This window comes from Molossus molossus, unplaced genomic scaffold (genome assembly GCF_014108415.1).
Source record: "Molossus molossus isolate mMolMol1 unplaced genomic scaffold, mMolMol1.p scaffold_m16_p_23, whole genome shotgun sequence".
NCBI lineage: Eukaryota > Metazoa > Chordata > Mammalia > Chiroptera > Molossidae > Molossus > Molossus molossus.
Genome location: NW_023425359.1, coordinates 1,548,258 through 1,565,155, shown reverse-complemented (window position 1 = coordinate 1,565,155; position 16,898 = coordinate 1,548,258). Strand labels below are relative to the sequence as shown.

Sequence of the window (16,898 nt, the reverse complement as noted above, 5' to 3'; positions counted from 1 at the left end):
GACTACATTTCCCGGTAAGCTTTGAGGTGTAACTTTCTGTTTCCATAGAACTGGTGGGAAAATGGCGTCGTTGTTTGTATCCCGGGAACCAATAAGAACAGGGCATAGGCGGGTTTTAAAAAACTCGAGCCAATCTGAGGTCGTCTAAGAGGCCATCCGGGAAAGAGGTAGGGGAGGGGAAACAGCCTAGGGGAGGAGAAAGCGGAGGGAAGAGGGGGGACTCCGGGCGGGGGGAGCGATGTTTGCCCGTCAGTCGAGTCCGGAGTGAGGAGCTCGGGCGCCGGAACGGAGGAGACTCTTGAGCTTAGCTTACTGCCGCCACGGCCACCACTTGGACCTTTGCCGGGAGGGAGCCGCAGAGGGTCTGTGGCCGCCGTCCTCTGGAGGGCAGCGCGACGGGGGCCCGGACTCCAGTTCGCGAGGATTTTTCGTCGTCCCCCTCCCCCCAGCGAGGGAACCCGAGCGGCCGCCAAACAAAGGTACCAGTCGCCGCCGCGGGAGGAGGAGGAGCCGGAGCTTCAGCCTCGGCTCCGCTGGACCCGCTGCGCTTCTCCCCCATCGCTCCCCCGGGCCTGCTGGTTTTGGGGGGGAGCCGGGGAGGGGACTCTGGACGCGCCAGGGTTGGCGCTCGCTTCGGAGGAAGGTAGGGCATTCTTGAAGCTTTCGCGGGCTCGTCAGGGGTTCTTTAGGGAGTCCCCGGGCCGGGCCAGCGAGCGGGGAGGGTCGCCTTGGTGGGCTCGCCGGGCGCCCGAATTCCGGGCCTCTGCCTGCGGAGCCCCCGCCCCCCGCGGTCGCCCCAGCCCGGCTCCCGAGCTCAAGGGTTCGGCGAGGGCCGCGGTGGGGGCCCGGCGAGCGCGGGGGCTGTGCCTCCTCCCGGCCGTCTCCTCCCCGTCCCCTGTCCCCGCGGCCGGCAGACAGGGTTGGTCGGCATCTCGGAACGGGACAGGGGCAGCGGCCCTGCGGGTCGGTCTTGCTGCGGCCCGCGGGGCCCTCGAGGCCGCTGCCCGCTCGGACGCGGGGTGCGCCGAGGCCCGGCCGGACCCAGCTTGTTGTGAGTTTCTTCTCTGACAGAAATGGCGTCATTGTCGGAGACGGGAAACTCCGTCGGGTCCCGACAATGGGGATGCTAAGCTGCCGAGCTGTGTGGGTGGCGGGGTGCGCGGGGCGGCGGGGCCAGAGCGATCCCCACATCGGCGTCTCGTGGTTCGAGTCTATCTTGGCTCCTCGGCCTCCGCCCGCGCAGGGGGTGCCTGTGGTGTTGACTGGGTCTCTTTTGTTTCTTCTCCAGGTGCAGGTGAATCTGGTGTTTTTGAGGGCATCGCGGCCCCGGAATCGTCATGAAGGTAAGATTGCCGAAGGAAAACAGACCCTCGGGGTTGAGAATTCAGGAAGTGGGGGCTTAGGTCGCGGTCGTGTGAGGGGCCTCTGAGTGCTGTGCTTGGGGCCTGGGTTTCGAGCCCTTCCCCGGGAGATGAGGGGTCAGTGGTGTGGATATCTGTGCGCTGTGCTGTGGAGTTGGAGCCAATTTCAGGGTATCGCACTGAGGATGGTTGTCCCATATATAGAACATCTCTTTTTGCCGGAAATGAGAGGAATAACTGCATGCATTAGAGTGTTTTAAGAGGTAAAACAGAAAAAGCAGGTCAAGTAATCTGATTCTAGAACCTGAACTATATTGTGGTTCTATCAGTTACACTGATGAAAGAAAATCCCATTTATTGTGTTAGCAGTGCTGTGAGTTGTTAGCAGACCTATTTGATAAGCCACGAAAATGATCTTTAAAGCGTACTTTTATGGAGAATTTTGGTGATATTTGCACAATCAGGGATGGCAGTTGTTTCTTGTATTTCTAGGGATTTAGGATTATTTGGTTTATTTTTCTTTGTTGATCTCTATGGTCTGGGAATTGTCAAATGCGCCGTTGCTTTGTGATAAAACCGATATGGGAAACCGATGACCAGGTTCCTCTTAAATGTAAATGTGTTAACTGAATGAAGTATATTGTCCAAAAAGTACAGTTTGCTTAATTGGTGGAAGAAATTATAGCAATAAAAGTACATGCTGTTTGTTCTCTTTAGAAGGTATGTAATTGAATGCTGTGATGTTTTTAAAGCCCTCTAGAATAAAAGCCTTAGATACCTGAAATATCTAGATTCAACTGGTGGAACTTAGAGGCTAGCAGATATTTTCCATCCATCCCAAATTCAGAAGGGTTTGTAAAGGGTGTAGAGTGTGTTCACAAGTACAGAAGTGCAACAGATAGTATGTTAAAATGTAAACATCATCTACTTTTGACAGTTCCTTTGAACTATTTTTAAACAAACTTCATTTTTTTCTGGAGTCAAGACTGCTTTTATAGTACTGCATCCAAATTAAAAATTGTAATGCTTGTGTTTATGGAAGAAAGGAAAAGCTGTGGCTACTTAAATATTTTTCAGCTATACAAAGATACAAAGTAAGTTCAGTCCAGTTATTTTTTAGGTTTTTTTTCTCTGAATTTGGGGTGCTCTAAAATATCTAAAATGTTTATATCTGCTGAATTTCTGTCTCACCTTCATGTAAATGAAAAATCAATTAGATACGTTTCAGAAATGAATCCCTTTTTGTTACTCACAGATCTCCTGTGACCTGTGTAAAACACATATACACAGGGGTGGAAGAAGACCTGTGTTAAAAACCTATGCTTTGCTTGGTGATGGACAAGAATTTCTTAAGAAAAGTGTTGGGTTGAATAATATGTAATAGAGTCAGAAGCTGAATAATGCAGAATTTCATTTGGAATAAATGTAATCTGTCACAATTCCCAATGTAGTGCCTGGCCTATCTGTAAATTGAAGGTCTTTTAGATTTAAATTTTCTTTTTCTTCCTTTTTTTTCTTTCGTTTCCTTTTACTTTATTTTTTCAATGTGTCTGTTTTTAAAAAATTAAAGTACGATGGAAACTTTAACCTTAAAAGTTTCATAGTGTTAGGCAAATGCAAATTTTTGGGTATCATTTTAAAACTACTAATTTAAAATGCTCAGCATTTCTATTATTGCTACTGTTAAAGAAAGGGTATTAGTAATATTAAAATGAATTATTAAAATAAACTAATTTTATGCAAGAAGAACTTCCTGTTACTATGTCTTCTCTTAGGGAACAAATTAGTAGTCAATAGTAGTACTAACAACTTAGCTTATTTCTTACAATTTAATTTTTTGTGTGGTAAAAGTTGAGAGGCTGCCTATGATTGGTATTTTGTTTTTAAAAAATTACAATTAAAAAAGTATTTAGTATTGATTATATTGGGCTTAAGTTTGTTTTTTTTCATGTTCCCAGTTTCTGTATTGTAATGACAACAGGGATATAGAAGGATTTATGCTTTTATTAGATCTTACTGAACATATTTATACTTTGAAGTAAGGAAGTACAGGATTGTATAAATGGTGATGGAAGACTTGACTTGGGGTGGTGAACACTCAATACAGTATACAGATGATGTGTTGTGGAATTGTTCACCAGAAACCTGTATAACCTGTATAACCAGTATAAATTTAATAAAAAGGAAAATCACTGTAGTTATGCTTCTGACAGGACAGTTTAAAAGTAATGATGCTTAAAATTTTAACTGGTTTTTAAATAACACTTATGAATAAAGCATAATCATTTTTTGTTGTCGTTAATTCTCACCCGAGGATATTTTTCCATTGATTTTATAGAGTGGAAGAGAGGGAGGGAGAGAAAGAGAGAGACACATACACATTGATTGGTTGCCTTCTGCATGACCCTGACTGGGGTGTGAATTGAACCTGCCACCCAGGTACGTACCCTTGACTGGGACTCAAACCCTTTGGTCCGCATGCTGCTCTAACTGCTGAGCAAAACCAGTCAGGGCAAATTTATTTTTTGTTTTTTTAATGAGAAACAATTTTGTAAAATACCAACTTGTTTTCTGTCCATATTGCTGACTCTTTGCTTATTGTAATTTTTAAAAAGTATGGCAGATGAGTGCATATTTTACTGAAGAATGTATTTTTTAACTCAGCCTATAAATTAAATCATTGAAGAGATGTTGTGTACTTACCTTGTACCAGACATGGTTTTGGTATTGAGGATACATAATTGAACAAAACAAGAATTCTTACCCTGTGGCGTTTACTTTTTATTAGGGTAGACAGACACCAAGCAAAATAAAAAAAAATGTGGTAATTGCTATGAAGAGAAATAAAGCAGATTCAGCTAAGAGGTTAGAGTGACAGAGGGTGTTACTTTAGATTAGATGTAATGAAGGGCCTATTTGAGGAGATGACATTTAAGCATCGTGTGAAACAAATGATATAGTGAGCCATTCACTTATCTGGGGAAGAACATTTCAGGCAGAAACTACAAGTGCAAAGACCCTGTAGTTTGGCCTGCTTGACCTTGGCATATTTAAGGCACAGGAAGAAGGCCTTTAGGGCTGGAATAGTAGGAGATGAGGCTAGAGAAGTCACAGGGCCAATGCAGTGTAGGGCTTTGTACGCCATGGTAAGGACTTAAGAGTAAAATCTGAGTGTGTTAGGAAGTCATTGAGGGGTTTGAGCAAGAGTGAAGTGATCTAACATACATTTTCAGAAAGAACAGTAACTGCTTTGTAGAGAACAGACTGCAAGGAGCAAGAGTGGAAGTAGAAGATGAGTCTCAAGGCTACCAAGTTAGTGAGAGAGGTGATGGAGAGGTGCTGGATCAAGGCGTGAGGTGGCTGCATTGAAGGTGGGATGATGATAGGATTTGAATGGATTGGATATGAGAGGAAGTTCTGCTTGGTGCTACTTACAGATGACAACTCTCCCCCTTCTGTTAAAACATATTTTTGCTGTGTTTAGTTGGTAGATGGAATTCTTATAACTGAGTACAGTCAAGCAAGTATTCCTAACTCTTGGCCTTCCCTCCTTATTAGTGAATATTCAGATGAACATTTCTTTTGATTTTAGTTGGTTCTATGTTTGAATTTTAGAAAGTGAGATAAAATTCACCCTTTTGAAGTATACAGTTAAGTACTTCTTAGTGTTTTCACAAGATTGTGCATCCGTCACTATTACTCAATTCCAAAACATTTTCATCTTCCCCAAAGAAATCTTGTGCTTATTAGCAATCACTCCATGTTCTCCCTTTCCTCTGGCCTTCACCTGGCAATCACTAATCTACTTTTTGTCTCTAAGGATTTGCCTATTTTGGACATTTCCTATCTGTGGAATCATGCAATGAATGTGTGACCTTGTGTGCCTGACTCCTTTCATTTAGCATAGTATTTTCAGGGGTCATTCATTTTGTAGTGTATGTCAATACTTTATTCCTTTTTATTGCTGAATAATATTCCATTTTATTCATATAGACACATTTCATTAACCCATTTATTGTTGGACATGTGAATTATTTCTGCATTTTGCCTATGAATATGCTGCTGTGAACATTTGTTTACAGCTTTTGTGTGAACATATATTTAAAACTTTTGGGGGTCCCAGAAGTGGACCTTTCCATTTTTAGGGTAGTAATACTACTTGTGATAACCCTGTTGAGAGCTGAGTGTTTAGTTTCAGATGTTTTGTGTCATTGTGGTAAGTGGCCACTAAGGAATTGGACATTTAAAAACCTCATTCAAGCCCGGGCGGTGTGGCTCAGTGGATTGAGCGTTGTTCCATGGTCCCAGTTCAATTCCCGGTCAGGCACATGCCCAGGTTGTGGGCTTGATCCGTGCAGGAGACAGCCAAGCTATGTTTCTGTCTCACATCGATGTTTCTATTTCTCCCTTCTTTTCTTTCTAAAAAATCAATAAAAACATATTTTAAAAAAGTAAATTTAAAAAGAGTAAAAGTATTTAAAAAAAATTCATTCAACATTTATTGAACTTACAGGCTAGTCTTCATACTAGCCATTTAGCATATATTAATGAACAAAGCATGTAGAAAGTCCTGGCCCTGTAGATCTTATATTTTAAGGTTGGGGAAAGGTGGGCAGACAAATAATAAATATAAAATAAATTACCTAGTTTGTTAGGAGGTAAGTAGTATGAAAGCAAGAGGGGAGCCCTGGCCGGTTTTGCTCAGTGGTTAGAGCGTCGGCCTGTGGTCCAGAGAGACCCGGGTTCGGTTCCCTCTAAGGGCGTGTACCTGGGTTGCAGTTTGTCCCCGGCCCTGGTTGGGTTGTGCGGGTGGCAACCACTTGATGTGTCCCTTTCATGTGGATGTTTCTCTCTCTCTCTCTCTCTTCCTCTCCCTCCCTCTCTATCTGAACAACAAAAAAAAACAAAAGAAAGCAAGAGGGGAGCTGGGTAAGGAGGATAGGGAATGTGGGGTTTGAGGCTGGTTGTAGTATTAAATAAGGTGGTGAAGCTCTGGCCGGTTCAATTTTCGGTCAAGTGTATGTACCTGGGTTGCAGGTTCAATCTCCGGTCCTGGTCAGGGTCATGCAGGAGGCAACTAATCCATGTGTCTCTCACATTGATATTTCTGTCACTCTCTCTTCCTTTCCCTCTCTCCTCCTTCCACTCTATCTAAAAAAATCAATGGTGCCTGGCTAGTGTGGCTCAGTGGATTGAGTGTTGTGCCATGGACTGACAGGTCCTGGTTCGATTCTTGGTCAGGGCACATGCCCGGGTTTTGGGCTCAATCCCCAGTGGGCAGCTTGCAGGAGGCAGCTGATCAATGTTTCTCTCTCACCTCACTGTTTCTTTCTTTTTAATCCTCACCCGAGGATATTTATCTTCCGGGGGGGTGGGGCATTTCGATGTGAGATAGACACATCGACTGGTTGCCACCTGCACGACCCCAACCAGGGCCGAGGATGAACCTCAACTGAGGTACTGCCTTTGGCTGGAATCAAACCCGCGACTCTTGGTCCACAGGCTGACGCTCTAACCGCTGAGCTAAACCAGCCAGGGCTCACATCACTGTTTCTATATATCTCTGTCCCTTCCTTTCTCTTTGAAAATCAATTTAAAAAAATTAAAGTAACTCATTCTCTCAATACTGTGCTCTCTATTAAAAATAAGTAAGTAAATAAATAAATAAATGGAAAAATATCCTTGGGTGAGGATTAACAAACAAATAATAAGGTGGTCAAATAGGCTTTTTAAATTTATTTTATTTATTTATCATTTTATTTTTGTTACAGATGTTTTTCCTTTTTTATCCCTTGACACCCTCCTCCCCATCCCCCCTGCCCATCCCCGGCTTTGTTGTCCATGTCCATTGGTTATGTGTACATGCATATAAGTTCTATGGTTTATCTTTTCCCTCCCTTTACCACCCCCTCTTCTGAGGGTTGTCAGTCGGTACCCTACTTCCATGTTTCTGGGTCTACCCTATTCCTCAGACTGTTATGTTCATTATATTCCACAAGTAAGTGAGATCATGTGGTATTTGTCTTTTTCTGCTTGGCTTGTTTCACTTAGGATAATACTTTCCAGGTCTCTCCATGTCGTCTCAAAGAATAAGAGATCTTTCTTTCTTACAGCTGCATAGTACTCCATCAAATAGGCTTTATTGAGAAGATCTGATGGAAAGATATGAGGGAGTTAGTCATGTGGTCTTAAAGACAGCTTGACTTGTCCAGTGAACTGCACAGCGGCCAGGGGGGCTGGGGTGGAGTAAGGGGAAAGAGACAAGGAGAGGGTGGTGTCAGACCTGTAAAGGGATGCGGGTTGGAGGCTGAGCAGTTCAGGTCAAATAATCTAGGACCTTGAAGGCCTTTGTAAGAATTTTGGATTTCACTCTGATAGAAATAGGAAGCAATTCTGGGGACTTTGAGTTGAAGAGTGATGCAATCTCATTATAGACTGGCAAATTTTCTTTATATTTTTAAAGGATCACTGACTACTGTGTTAAAAGCCAGTTGTAGGCAAATTGAAGATAGAAGCTGACCATTTAGGAAGCTTTTTTTTTTTTTTAATCCTCACCTGAGGACACTTTTTGATATTTTGTTCAGATAGAGTGGGAGGGAGAGAGAGAAACATCGACGTGAAGGGACACACTGAGTAGCTGCCATCTGCACAACCCAACCAGGGCCGGGGACAAACTGCAGCTGAGGTACGTGCCCTTAGCGGGAACCGAACCCGGGTCTCTCGGCACTGCAGGCCGATGCTCTAACCTCTGAGCCAAACGGGCCAGGGCAGGAAGCTATTTTAATAAGGGATGATGGTGGTGGTGATGGAAGGAGACTTGACTTGGGGTGGTGAACACACAATACAATATACAGATGATGTATTATAGAATTGTACTCCTGAAACCTATATAATTTTATTAACCAGTGTTAACCCCAATTTAGAAAAAAGGGATAGTGGTGGTATGGCGACCACCAAAGTGAAGAAAGTGAGGAGTGGTCAGATTTTAGGTGTCTTAAAAAAGTTTTTTAATTCTCACCCATGGACATGCTTAGAGAGAAGAGAGGAAGGGAGAGAGCGGGTGGAGGATGGTGAGAAGGAAACATCGATTGATTGCCTTCTATATGCTCCCCAGTCTGGGAGTGTATTGGGGATCAAACCCCTAACCCAGGTATGTGCCCTGATTTTGGTACACTGGACGATGTTCAACCAATGGAGCCACTCTGGCTGGGTTGAGGTGTCTGTAGAGACAGGAGGCATTCCTGCCAGACTGATGTTGGGGAAAGAGAAGGAGTCAAGGACACCAAAATTTTCTGGCTGCATAACGAAAACAAATGAATTTGGGGCGGTATAATTTTTGGAAGTAGCATTTATATTTTATATTTGTCAAAAATGCTAACTAGTGTATTGCTCTGTGAAATGTGGCTGTAAACAAAATACAGACTTTATATTAATTTTTTAGTAACAGACACATTTAAAAGTGCTGCAAACTTTTATTCTTGACAGATTGTTTAAAAACAGGCTTCTTGCTGCCTTCCTTTTGGTGTCACAGAACAAAGATATTTCTACATTCATGAGAAGCATGAACTAATGTTCAGTGTAAGATGACACAGGAAGCAGTGGAAATCATAGTAACATTAATCCTTTTGCTAGTGAAATGTTGCAGATTATGAAGGTGTATATTTTGATAAGGCATAAACTACAAATAGAATTATTAAAAATTTATTGCTTACCTAAATACAAAACATCACTTTTAGTTCACGATTTAATTTTAATATAAAAAACAAAGAAAAATATGCCCTCCATTAGACCTAGTGGATGTTGAAGGAGACATAAGCTATAACTAGCTTTTGTTCCCAAGATGTTTAGAATATATATATATTTTTTAATCCTCACCCGAGGACATTCTTCCATTTTTTGGTTCAGGTAGAGCGGGAGGGGGAGAGAGAGACAGAGAAACATCAACGTGAAAGGGGCACATCGAGTGGTTGCCACCCACACAACTCAACCAGGGCAGGGGACAAACTGCAACCGAGGTATGTGCCCTTAGCGGGAACTGAACCGGGGTCTCTCTGGACTGCAAGCTGATGCTCTAACCGCTGAGCCAAACCGGCCAGGGCGAGTTTAGAATATTTTAATTATTTTACATCAAAATGAGATTATATTTGTTATCTCTTAAACTACTAATCAATATGTTTAACTTTTATTTTTAATTTAATTTTTTGCATTTATCTTCAGATAGAGCTGGAGGGAGAGAGAGCGAAGCATCAGTGTGAGAAAAACACATCGAGTGGTTGCTACCCACATGATACCAACCACGGCCAGGGACAAACTGCAACCGAGGTACGTGTCCTTAGTTGGAACTTAACCCGGGCCTCTCTGGACCGCGGGCCAGTGCTCTAACTGCTGAGCCAAACTGGCCAGGGCTAACTTTTATTTTTAAATGGAATCATAATTTTTATTTATTGACTAATTTTAGAGAGATAGAGAGGAAGGGGGAGGGAGGGAGAGAAACATTGATTTGTTGTTCCCCTTATTTTAAATCCTCACCTGAGGATATTTTTTTCCCATTTATCTTCAGACTGAGTGTGAGGGAGACAGAGAGACTCTGAGAGAGAAACATTGATGTAAGAGAGACACATGACTGGTTGCCTCCCGCATGACCCTGACCAAGGATGGGGATCAAACTACAACCAAGGTCCGTGCCCTTGACCAGAATCAAACCTGAAACTCTTTGGTCTGTGGGCCAACCCTCCCCTGAGCCAAACCAGCCAGGGCATTGTTGTTCCCCTTATTTATGTATTTCTTGTTGGTTGGTTCTTTTTTTGTTGTTGGTTAATCCTCACTCCAGGATATTTTTCTATTGAATTTTAGATAGAGTGGAAGGGAGGGAGAGAGAAACATTCATATGAGAGAGACACATTGATTGGTTGCCTCTTTCACACTACCCCGATTGTGGTGGGATATTGAACCGGCAACCCAGGTACATGCCCTTGACTGGGAATTGAACCCTTGGGCTGACACTCTGACTGCTGAGCCAAACTGGCCAGGGCTAGACTTTTCTTATTTAAGCCATTTTCTTCTAATTTATAGATAACTTTTTGGCGGTGTGACTTAACTCTATAATATTTGAAGTCCTGTTGTCAAGGTTTCACAAATCTTCTAATTTGATAATTTTCTTTTCCCTTTATTTATTTTAGAGAGAGAGGAAGTGAGAGGGAGAGAGAGATAGAAACATCAATGAGAGAGAACATCGATTGGCCACCTTCTGCGTGCCCCGCACTGGGGATCAGGCCTACAACCTGGGCATGTGTTCTGACCAGGAATTGAACCAGCAACCTCTTGGTGCATGGGTCAGCGCTCAACCACTGAGCCACACCGGCTGGACTAATTTGATAATCTTGCAGGATAATTGGGTATGAGAACATAGTCATTAATACTGTTTAATGAAGTTTCATTGAAAATCACACGTTTCATCATTCAGTAGCAGAAATGGAGATTATAAACTATCATACTTTTGAGCAAATGACATCTAAAGAAATTACTTTATGCTGATAATAAAAATTATACTTGAATGTATAAAAACCATCTTTTTTTAGTTGAAGTGCCCAAAAAACAGTGTAGCTTAGTAATCATAAGAGAGATCTTGTTTTTAGTAGTCTTTCTGTTCTTTACTGTTGAAGTTTAGATGGTCATTATTTTTGAAATAAAACTAGACATCAGTTTCATTTTTTTGCAAAATGAGGATAATAATTACCTTAAAAGATTTTAAGTAAGAAATGGAATAACATTTAAAGTGTATTATACTTTGCTTGGCATAGTTCTTAGCGGGTCAGTACATGTTAGCTGTATTCTCGTAAAAGCCTGTCATTCCTGTTATATATAAACTGATAGAATGGGTTTATTTTGTTTTTGTTTTTTTTCCTCCAATTTTTATTAATTTATTATTGTGGGGTTTTTGTTGTTGTTTTTTTAGCCTTCACAAGAGAATATTTTTCCATTGATTTTTAGATAGAGTGGGAGGGAGGAAGAGGGAGAGAGAGAGAGAGAGAGACATCGAGGTGAGATAGACACAGCGATTGATTGCCTCCTGCACAACCCCATCCAGGGTTGGGGATCGAACCTGCAACCCAGGTACATGCCCTTGACCAGAAATCTAACCTTGAGACTCTTTGATCCAAAGGCCCTCACTCTAACTACTGAGCTAAACCAGTCAGGGCAGAAATCAGATTCTTTAATTATGATGGTTTAGGATTTAATTGGGACTCTCCTGCTAACGAAGTTGTGGGCAGTTTTCTTAAACTTTCTAAGAAGGCTGTTGTTCTTGTCTAAAATGAAGAAACCTCATGGGTAGTTAGGAGTGACTAAATGTAATAACAGGATCTACTACATAATAAAATCTCAATAAATTGTAGTTATTATTAGTTCTATGAAAAGAATGTACAAACTCGTGAATTTAGGCTTTCAAGGTGATATGGTGACTAGTTTTGTTTTTTATTTCTAGTTTTATTTTTTTAGAGAGAAAGGAAGGCAGTGAAAGAGAAAGAAATATAGGTGTGATAGAGACATCAATTGGCTGCCTCCTGCATGGCCCCTACTAGGGATGGAGCCCGCACACTAGGCATGTGCTCTGATCGCGAATCGAATCTGGATCTCTGGGTCCATAGGGCAACACTCAATCCACTGAGCCACACCAGTTGTTTTAAACTTAAAAGTTGATTTGGAAGTTTGGTAGAAAAGTTGTAATTTTCTGATTAAGATTAAAACCTGTTATTTTTGTTTTAATGGAATCCTTTAAAACAAAATGTTTAGTGGAAGTGAAAACCAGATTTCTTTATTCTAAACTCATTGTTCCCATTTCAGACCTTCATCCTAGCGCTTCCTCTTGCAGAAGCTTCTACTGAAGACCTGTCCTCTTTTCTAATTTGCTGCTGGCTTGCTCAGATGGGATTCTTTCAAGGGAAAAGTAAATTTTACGCCCATGATTATAAGGCTGTTAATTGGATTAGGTGGAGCGCTGTAGATATTTTTTTTCTGGGTAAGCATCCACCTCTAGCCTTGCTTATTTATGTAGGGCAAACATTTTTTTTCTTCTCTAGGTCAGATCACTGATCTGATGTGGCATTTAGTCACCTGAAGCTGGTCTAGCATGATGAGCCAGTGGGGGTGGGGTGAAGGAGTGTTGGAGCCCAGCCAAGCCCAAGAGTTTCTACTCTAGAGGAGGAGTAAAAGGGAAGCTAAACTGGCTAGCAGACAAAGGAGCCACTATTGCTGTCAAAGTTTAAGTGAGGCAGTTGGGCTTATGTCTATATGAGAGTTCTTTTTTAAAATTAGCTTTTCAAACTGGCCAGGGCTTTTCATATTTTCAATTTGTCTTGGTAAGGATATCTTACCAAGTACCCATTTCTATATTTTTCAAATCCAAATATACTTGCTTTAAGTAGCTCAATTATTTTTTTTAACAAGTTGTCCATTGCCCTGGCTGGTTTGGCTCAGCAGTTAGAGAGAGCGTGGGCCTGCGGTCCAGAGAGACCCGGGTTCAGTTCGCGCTCAGGGCGCGTACCTCTGTTGCAGTTTGTCCCCGGCCCTGGATGGTCGTGCTGGTGGCAGCCACTCAATGTGTCCCTTTCACGTCAATGTTTTTCTCTCTCTCTCTCCCTCCCTCCCTCTCTCTCTCTCCCTCTCTGTCTGAACAAAAAATGGAGAAATGTCCTCTGGTGAGGATAAAAAACAAAAGTTGTCCAGTGTCATAGGCCTTTGACATTTAGTAAGTGACCTAATTATGCTTTTCCCTAACTTGGAGAACTATTTTTCTAAACTAGTTCTATTTCTAGCAAAATTAAGGAAGCTTTTTATTATAAAAGCAATACAAGTTTGTTGTAAATATTTAAAATTACATGCCCTGGCTGGTTTCGCTCAGTGGTTAGAGCGTCGGCCCACGGACCAGAGAGACCCGGGTTTGGTTCCCGCTAGGGGCATGTACCTTAGTTGCAGTTTGGCCCCTACCCTGGTTGGGGTCGTGTGAGTGGCAGCCACTCGATGTGTCTCTCTCACGTCGATGTTTCTCTCTCTTTCTTCCTCCTTCTCTCCCTCCCACTGTATCTGAAGATAAATGGAAAAAAAAAAAAAAATTACGGAAGTGGCCCTGGCCAGTGTGGCTTGGTTGGGCGTTGTCTCGTGCACCAAAGGGTTGCTGGTTCAATTCCTGGTCAGGGCACATGCCCAGGTTTCCGGCTTGATCCCCAGTGGGGGGCGTGTGGGAGCCACATGATCGTTTTTTTTTTAATCTCATATTGATGTTTCTCTCTAAAAAAAAAAAGAAAAATATTTTTAAAAAGTTACGGAAATGTATTCAGTGAAGAGTGAAAGTAATTACCTTCCCCAGTCTCACTTCCTGTTGGCAACTTGGAGGTAATAGTTGAGGTATATTCTTCTATACTTTTTTCTTTGCACATAAGACTTATATATGAGCATTTATTTTATGTTTGGTTTTGCAAAAAATAGGCTGTTCTGCAACTTCTTACATCTTTCTATATCAGTACCTAACAGATCTGTGCCATTCTTTATTGATGGCTTGAGCAAGATTTTATTTGTATATAATGTTCTTTTCTTTACTATCAACTGATTTATAAAGGGCACCCCTATGTTTCTTTATATATATATATATATATATATTTTTTTTTTTTTTTTTCTTTATTGATTTTAGAGAGAAAGGAAGGGAGAGAGAGAAACATCAATGAGAGAGAACATCGATTGGCCGCCGCCTCCTGCATGCCCCCCACTGGGGATCGGGCCCATAACCTGGGCATGTACCCTGACCAGGAATTGAACCGGTGACCACTTGGTGCATGGGTCGATGCTCAACCACTGAGCCACACCGGCTGGGCTGTTTCTTTAGCTTTAAATTTTGGCACATATGTAGAGGCCTCACTTATAGCAGTATTTAGCATTCAGTGATATTGTTACTCAGTAAGTATTGTTAATTTATTTGAATAATAATGCTAGGTAGTGAATAGTCCCAGTCATCTGTAACATTTTCAATAGTGTTGCATAACTTTATTGATTGTTATTATAGCTACTAACTATTAATGAAATATAATTGCGTGAGACTGCTATTAAAAAGTAAGCTGTGAGGGTTAGTGAGGGAGAATCCTGTGTTAAAGAAGTTACTGCTATGCTCGGGAACCCTAGTAGCATTTATTAGAAAGGTTAACTTTGGGACAGACCACTGTAGGTAATGACCCCAGCAGATGCTAGGGTCAGAATATGTGGTTTACGAAGAATTTTTTAACAGTATAATTATAGTGTTTTAAAGTGGCACATTATGTTTCTAAAGTTTCATAATCATTAGTTATTTTATAACTTCCCTTTGAGGCAGGTCAGCAGCATTTTTCCTTTCTTTATGGTTGAAGAAGCAGATGCAAAGACGTTGAGTGATTTGCCCATAGGCACACATTAAACTGATGGTAGAATCTGTTCTCTTGTTAGTAAACGGAATCATGTTACCTCTATAGTTATAAGTGAGTAATAAAGTTGTTACCATTTAGTGACCTTTGATGGCTTTTTGGAATAGTGAATGCAGTTTAGAAACCTTTTACCTACTTTATTCATGAAAAGAAAGCAGTTGTGTCCTGGCCGGTTTGGATAAGCATTTGGAGTGTCGACGCCTGCAGACCAGAGAGTTCCGGGTTCGGTTCCTGCTAGGGGCACATACCGGGGGGAAAAAAAAAGAAAGCTGTTGTAACGCTAGAATTTACTTACATCATGGTATTAAATCTTTTATATAAATTTACCTTATTCTCTTAAAGATAAATTATGAAAGTATATTTATTATTTTATTTTATTTATTGATTTTAGAGCGGAAGGGAGAGAGAAACATTGATTTGTTGTTCCACTTACTTATGCATTCATTGGTTAATTCTTGTATGTGCTCTGACTGGGGATTGAATCCGTAACCTTGGCATATTGGGACGATGCGCTAACTGACTGAGCTTCCCAGCTAGGGCTAATAAAAATATATTTGTTTATTGATTTTTAGAGACAGAGAATGGGAGAGAGAAATAGAAACATCGTTGAGAGAGACACATCGATAGGCTGCCTCCTGCATGCCCCCCACTGGGGATCGAGCCTGCCACCCAGGCATGTGCCCTGACCAGGAATTGAACTGGCGACCTCTTGGTCCATGGGTTGGTGCTCAACTCCCCTGAGCCATACCAGCTGGGCTAATGAAAATATATTTAATTTAGACAATGGACTTAGTTCTTCTGGGAGAACCTTTACTATCTTGTAAATTAGTATTGTAAGTGAGAAGAAAATAGTACAAAACTTTGAAGAGTTAATATTTTAAAGTGGGAGAAAAATGAATCCTCAGGTTATATTGATTGCCACAAGTAATTTTGAGCTGAAACTTTGCAGCCCAAAGAACCATAAAAGACTTTCAAAGGTAATTTGGCCCTTTGGATTTGGACCCCAACTACTGTGCAAGTGACAACATAGAAGGTTAACTAGACTAAAAAGTATTTATAGTCTGGGTGGTATCACTTAAATTGTAAGTTTATTTGGAAACATTATTTACTTGTTTGGACTTGATTCTATTAATCCATTGCCTTTTCTCCAATATAGGTTTTTTTCCTTTCTATATGTGCAACCCTTTTCCCTCCCTTTTGGAAAGAGTCCTAATTGTAATCTTTCTGTGTTGGTAGAGGAAAGTTGGGGGTAGTTTTTAATTAATAGGCAACTTGTGAAAAAGATGTAATTTAAGTAATCATGTATCTGAAAATTATTTATTCAATTTGAGTAATTGCAGTTTTATTATTTGTATATTTATTTATTTTATTTTCTGTCTGTTTGTTTTTTTAATCCTCACCCGAGGATATTTTTCCATTTTTCTTTAGATAGATAGATAGATAGATAGATAAACATCAATGTGAGAGAGACACATCAATTGGTTGCCTCTTGCACGACCCCGACCAGGGCTGGGACCGAACCACAGCCGAGGTTGGAATCGAACCAGAACTTTTTGGTCTGCGGGCTGACGCTCTCTGTCTGCTGAGCCAAACTGGCCTGGGTGGTAATTGCAGTTTTAAATCACAGTTATTTATGATCGATTATTTTGTATGTGCCTAGTTCATATTCCTTTTTGAAGGTAATATTGGAGAACTGCTAGTTTTAATATTGCCATTTTTTAATTTTTCTTTGAGTCAGCTTTTTACTTGGTTAACTCAAAGCCTTTCAACTCTCAAAACTGTGGTGCTGTGAGGCAAGATTCAGAATGAAGGAGTAGATGGTGGAAATGGCTCTTAGTAAACCTTTGCTCTAGGGAATTTTATATAATGTCTTTATTTTATTTTATTTTTAATCCTCACCCGAGGACATTTTTCAATTTTTTGTTCAAATAGAGTGGGAGGGAGAAAGAGGAAGAGAGAGAGAGAGAGAGAAACATCGAGGTGAAAGGAACACATCGAGTGGCTGCCACCCGCACAACCAACCAGGGCCAGAGACAAACTGCAACTTATGTACATGCCCTTAGCGGGAACCAAACCCGGTCTCTGGACCGCA

At 41.4% G+C, this 16,898-nt stretch overlaps 1 protein-coding gene across 7 annotated transcripts in view; it reads left to right on the top strand.

Moving 5' to 3' along the window:
- Positions 1-246: 246 nt before the first annotated feature.
- ARID4B (AT-rich interaction domain 4B) overlaps positions 247-16,898 on the top strand; it is a 166,656-nt gene continuing 150,004 nt past the window's right edge. For 3 of the 7 annotated variants that reach the window (XM_036277736.1, XM_036277738.1, XM_036277739.1), the window contains exons 1-2: positions 258-479; positions 1,289-1,343. In XM_036277736.1, the coding sequence (XP_036133629.1) occupies positions 1,338-1,343 (6 nt within the window). In that variant the 5' untranslated portion in view covers positions 258-479; positions 1,289-1,337. Of the gene's footprint in view, positions 644-1,288; positions 1,344-16,898 lie in introns of all 7 variants that reach the window. The other 4 variants (XM_036277735.1, XM_036277733.1, XM_036277737.1 and 1 more) reach the window with 3 other exon arrangements.